Source organism: Xenopus laevis, chromosome 8L (assembly GCF_017654675.1).
Source record: "Xenopus laevis strain J_2021 chromosome 8L, Xenopus_laevis_v10.1, whole genome shotgun sequence".
In the NCBI taxonomy this organism is placed as follows: domain Eukaryota; kingdom Metazoa; phylum Chordata; class Amphibia; order Anura; family Pipidae; genus Xenopus; species Xenopus laevis.
The window spans coordinates 11,080,942-11,086,799 of record NC_054385.1 but is presented as its reverse complement, the minus strand read 5'-3'; the positions used below and the strand labels follow the sequence as shown (position 1 = coordinate 11,086,799).

The 5,858-nt window shown below is 41.1% G+C and overlaps 1 protein-coding gene across 1 annotated transcript; it reads right to left on the bottom strand.

Moving 5' to 3' along the window:
- Nucleotides 1–216: 216 nt before the first annotated feature.
- gpr173.L (G protein-coupled receptor 173 L homeolog) lies at nt 217–1,335 on the bottom strand. The gene has a single exon (XM_041573225.1). It carries the CDS (start codon nt 1,333–1,335, stop codon nt 217–219), a length of 1,119 nt encoding a protein of 372 aa, XP_041429159.1.
- Nucleotides 1,336–5,858: the final 4,523 nt, after the last annotated feature.

The following is a 5,858-nucleotide window of genomic DNA, read 5'->3' as shown; positions in this document are numbered from 1 at the left end:
ACCCTCTGTCCTCCTTTCATTGGCATCACAATTACACCTGGGTCTAGAAAAGGAAATGTTTTTTGTAAAAAAAAACATGGTCTTTTATGCTTGTTGTCTTGTTTGTATTCTTCAATGGAAACTGATCAAAGTACCTCGCCTTTGCCACCTAGTCTGTGTAGTGTTCTCCAAATGCTGAGGTTATGTTGGGTTTGGTTGGGTGTGTAGCATTTCATCTTACATTACACAGTAAGGCTCCCTGGGTAGCAATGCTTTCGTCCTCCAGCAGGGGATGTGGAGCTGTAGACAGCTCTTCAGGTCTTTGTTGAGAAGGAAACACATAATGGGGTTGACCCCAGCCTGAGTGAATGTCATCCACACTGCAGTGGATAAGTAACGATGAGGAATGCTGCAGGTTTTGACAAATACCCTCCAATAACAGGCCACAATATAGGGTGACCAAAGCACCAAGAAGCTGAGGGTGATCCCATAAAACATCCGCCCCAACCTCTTCTCACTTTTAAATTCATCCATTCCCAAAAGACGCCTGTTGGCAGTATGGGTGTTCTGACGGATTCCCAGCAAAGTCGGAGGCATTGGCCCTCTACCAAATCCAGCTATCCAGTTAGCTGCTGCCTGCCCAGTAGCTCCTGGCCCATGGAATGTCCAATTTTGGCTGATTGCTGGCACCATCTGTACTGGCTTCATTTTACGATGGCGATATTCAAAGAGGAGCAGTTTGGCATAGACTATATGAGTTGCAACTATGAGCACAGCTAGCATGAGCATAAATCCAAGAGTATCATTAGCTTTGAAATAGCGGTGCTCAAAAATACATTGGTCTTCTTCACGAATGAACTTGTAGGTTCCTACATCAAAGACTGGTGGAAATGCCATGGCAACTGATAGTGTCCAGACCATGCAGATAACTGCAATGCACGTCCAGAGTGTCATTCTCTTAGAGTAGAAGCGATGGTGTGCAATAGCCATGTAGCGTGTGACACTTATACAGAAGAGCATGAAAGAGGCATGAAAGCAGAAGAGGACAGCCATGAAGGCCACAACTTTACAACTTAGCAGGCTGTATGCCCAAGCCGAGCCATTGCGGATAGAAAGTAGGACAAATGGGAAGCAGGCAGAGGAGCGTACAGCGTCAGCAAGGCAGAGATCTAGCAAAAAGTAGTAGGGGGCCTTGTGTAAGGATCGATCTTTGAGCACCAGCAGGGAAACAAGGAGATTGCCTGCTAAACTGGCACAAATAATAAATCCCAAAAGTACCAGCTTGAGGTGCGTCGAGATCACAGTTGACTGTGAAAGGGAGCCGGACAGCTCTTCTGACTCGCTGCCATTAGCCATGTTGGAGGCCGGCTCCAACTAGCCCTTGGTCAGCGGGCCCTTTTCATTCTGTGATGCTCCATTTCTGTGGATACTGCCAATCTGGGTGGCAATGATAGACGGATGGTTCAGAGGCCATGATGAGGATGAGAGAGACAAGAAAAGAAAGAAGCAGTGAATACAAGTTATATGCAACTGAAATCAAACTTTACTGCCTGACAGGATAACAACGTGTATTATTACAGAATTTTATTTCTTTGTCTTTGCGGTTAGCAGTAGCTGACCTGATTGGACTTATTGCTTAACTTTAACATAAAAATAAAATGGAAGAAAATGTACTTCTGCTGTGAACCTCTTTTAAGATGATCCAAGGCACACAGGTTGGATGTGGCTTTAGAGTAGCTTTTATGGGATGTATTAGTATAGGGCTCCCCTTGAGTATCCAATATTTGACCAGGGCTCCCCCTCAATTCATAAAGGGGTGTTAAAGATGTATCAAAACCCTGCTTAATTAGCTGTTTAACCTCATATATAGCTATTAATATATAAGACAAATAAGTATTTACATTTAATGTTGCTGTAATTTACCATCAAGATGGTCCATGTTTAGCTAGGACAGAATGTAAGCATTATTTCCAAATATATACCTTAATTGTCTTCAGTGTGGGTCCCCCAGCCACAGAACCCTACTAGGGGGCCAGTAGTTGATGAGGCTGAAGACACAAATCAAGTTCAGTCTTTTACTGCAAATTAAAAAAAAGAAACTAAAGGTTTACCAGCCCAAGAGGTACAGTAGCTGTACAGAGTGGCAGAAATTATTCTTGACAGTATTAAGTCTCTGGGATCTGGTTTTAACCATTCCACATTAGCAGAATGTTTCAGATCACTATAAATGCTTAGTAGTCAAATGCATGTGGACCATTCTCTTCCATGGTAGAATATCTGTTTATTCAGGAACCCTAAGGCCCCAACCCCTGTAGCTACATTCCTGTAAATTCCAAAATTCTAGATCTAGTCATTAATTGGCTAATTTACTTTTGACATTAGTCTTGCCAAACTGGGCAGTCATCTGCTTGTTTGCTGTAAGGCTGCACAGGTGGTTCTGCCTGCGTGGTTCCAGCTTCAGCTATAATTGTGTACCATGATTGACACTATAATAAACCCTGAGAGCACATATGGAAGAATGCAATGATTATACAGTAACATTTTGTTTCTGCTGGTAGATTAGAATAAAAGACATGCTCTGGGTGACACATATACCCCCAATTTCTATTTTTGGATCCACCCACAAATATTTTACTGGTAAATGGGTACTTAGTGCTGTTTAATGAATACATTCACTGATAAACACATGCCCTCTATCTGCACAAAAATAATAATGTGTCCTGATGGTAAATGTATTTACTGTTATATAAAGGCTAGAAATAGCAGCTCATACATGTAACCTAGAAATAGGCATCATTATTTTCCTTGGGGGCCATAAAAGAATAAGTGCGCCTTAGGCAAATTTCATATATAGATATCTGCCAGTCCTTTTAGATAACATGAAAAAGCAAAATAGATTCAGGAAGCTCATTTCTCTCTCCAGTTGCCAGAGGTAGGCTGATGAGCATTGTCACCTAGGAAAGTGCGGCAGTCCCCCAATGATACTTCCACTTCTGCTTAATGTTATACACGTTTGGGATCCATTATCCAGAAAGCACCGAATTCAAGGGAGGCCATCTCCAATAGACTCCATTTTATCCAAATATATCAAATTTTCAAAAATGATTTCCTTTTTCTCTGTAATAATAAAACAGTACCTTCTTCTTGATCCCAAATAAGATATAATTAATCCTTATTGAAAGCAAAACAAACCTAAGGTATTACGTAAGGTATGAAGATCCAAATTATGGAGATATTTCTTATCTGGAAAACCCCAGGTCCCGAGCATTCTGGTACAATACCTGTATTAGCATTATTGTTATAAAACAATATTAAGCATTTCCTGCAATTGTATCCCAATTTTTCGAAATGGTTGTGCGCTATGACAGCGGCACTACTATTTGCATTGGGTACCATAACTACTTGGCTAGTGTATCTGTGTGATGCAGTGTAAAGTTTAGCTAAGGTGTGCAGCTATACCCAGTGCATATTTTGTGCCGTGGGGCTTTCATTACTCTACTGGATAGACTTTTAGGTGCCACCATGGAACCTGGGACCCAGGGCTCTAGAAGTAGGCAGTGCCTAATGCTATAGAACAGTGTTTCTTAAAGAGGACCCGTCACCCAAAAAAAATATTCAAAATCCTAATTTATCACATTAATCAAGCAAAAGGAACTTTAATTACACTATGTAAATTACTTGAATCTTGTTTCCTTCAGTCTAGAAATTCATAATTATAACAAGCAGGCAGGAGCCATTTTGTGGACATTATTAAGGCAAGTCATGCATCATCTCAGAATCGTGTTTGTGCACCAGAATGGGGGACCCGATGTCCATCCCCATGCCCTGGCTACACAATTAAACAGTGAAGAGAACGGGGGAATGTGTGGAGTGCAGTGACATCTAAGAAGTGCTAAAGGGAAAGTGAAAGTAATTGTCTGCCCCGCCTCTATGCCTAAGGCATAGAGGAGGGGCAGACAATATTTGATTGACAGCTCAGATTTTTAAATGAGCTTGCAACAGCTAGGAATGCTTTAATAAAAAACAGAAATTGGATTTCATGTTTAATTTGAAAAGGACTTTTATTATACAGCTTTTTGTGTCTGGGTGACAGGTCCACTTTAAACTTTTTTTTCACAAACCCAAATAAAGTCAATTAATCAGCTCCTTAACTCAACCATTGTTTTGTAACTAGTCTTGAAACTTAGAGAATTATAGTAATTATATATTCTAATTAGTAACTATTTTCTACTGTAAGAGAAAGGGATCATGGAGACCCATTTTAAAGAAAAAAAGGCTCTATTCACTGAGGGTGCCACCCAGGACTGGACTGGGATTCAAAATAGGCTCTGGCATTCCTAGTACACAGAGGCCCAAACAGACCCACCAGCCCACATAGTAGTCACTTTCTTTGGCATCTTAAAGCAGCCCCCTGGCATTTGACAGAACCCACAGATCGGCACTCCGGCCTGGTGCCACCACCCAGACCAAATAAGACTAGGGTTAGACAAGTCATATCTTGGCTTGTAGAGAAACTAGATTTTGCAATTCTGTCTGCACCCGATCTATCTGCCTGCCTGTCTGTCTATCCATCTCTCAAGCACAGAGAACAAGTGCTTCCTTTAGTTCCCCACTTTAACAACCACCGTTTTTAGCAGGGTAGAGAGAGAAAGAATTTTGTGCCCCGGGCTGAGCCGACAGACACCTTGTGTATGTGGAATTTTCGCATAGTGGGAGTGTTACATATAAGAGCACGCTGTATTTTTACCAGGCATCACACCCTGCATTTGTTTAATGAAGGCAAAGCAGTGCAGCTAGTTTTATCCCATAGAACATCTAGTAACATTTGTGGCATTCTTTGAACTCTCCAGAGACAATGGTTTTCAAGTTCTGTTTTATGTAAAAAAAAACCTCTCTATCTTTTGTATGATCATGTTCTGGAATTTTTTTTATACACACGTGTCTGAATATCACAGCTGAACCTTTCAAGGAGCTAGGCTGCTTGCTTTCAGTTGGTCTTCAATAGTTCTTTAAATTATTTTATTTCCTGTTTTGCCTCTTTCCAGTTAAAATGCTCTATGATTGTTGGGGGGGGGGTCACTGACCCTGACAGCCAAAATACTATGCGGCTACAATTGTTTTTCTGTTCATGCTCTCTCCTATTCATATTCCAGTCTTTTTTTTCATACAACTTCCTGGTTATAAGGTTTAATTGAACCCTAGCATTCAATATAATTCCAATCAGCGCCACTGCCTTCCTCTAGCCTTCAGTCTTGAACTAAATACAAGTATGCCTATTGATGCAGGGATACCCTGGAGCCACCAGCTCTCAAGGTGTTGGTATCTTTGGGGTTCCCAGTGCGCGCTGGATTAATATGCACAGCAGACTTGCACATAAATAACCGATCACAAATGTAATTTTGACTGTTAGCTCTAGAAGTGAAAATGTCCAGCCCAGTTGTGTCCAATTCTTAAGTCAAAGTACAAGTCCAACTGTGTCACAATTACATTAGGAGTAACTTCCCCCTGGGGACTGCAAAAACACTGAATTTAAGGGGTAAAACACTGCAAAGTGGGTAAAAAAACATAGTACACTGCGGGGTTATTTTCTAAAATCTGGTCAGCTTTGAATTATTCTGTTTTTTATTTAAATGCACAGTTTTTGAGATTTATTAAAGCCTATGCAGCAAAAAGCCCAAACCTGAAAATCCACCATCTCAGACCTGCCAGGTTGCCACCTGGCCGGTATTTTACCGGCCTGGCCAGTAAAAATGATATTTGATCCCAATGTTATTAATAGGGAAAAAAATAAATATATAGGAAGGCCGGTATTTTTTTCCAGAAAAGGTGGCAACCCTACCTGCCGAGTTGTGATGTGCGGGTCAAGTTTTTCCCGACCT

Bases quoted from the DNA above. Each gene is read 5' to 3' on its own strand.
- gpr173.L (XM_041573225.1), bottom strand. From the start codon at position 1,335: ATGGCTAATGGCAGCGAGTCAGAAGAGCTGTCCGGCTCCCTTTCACAG.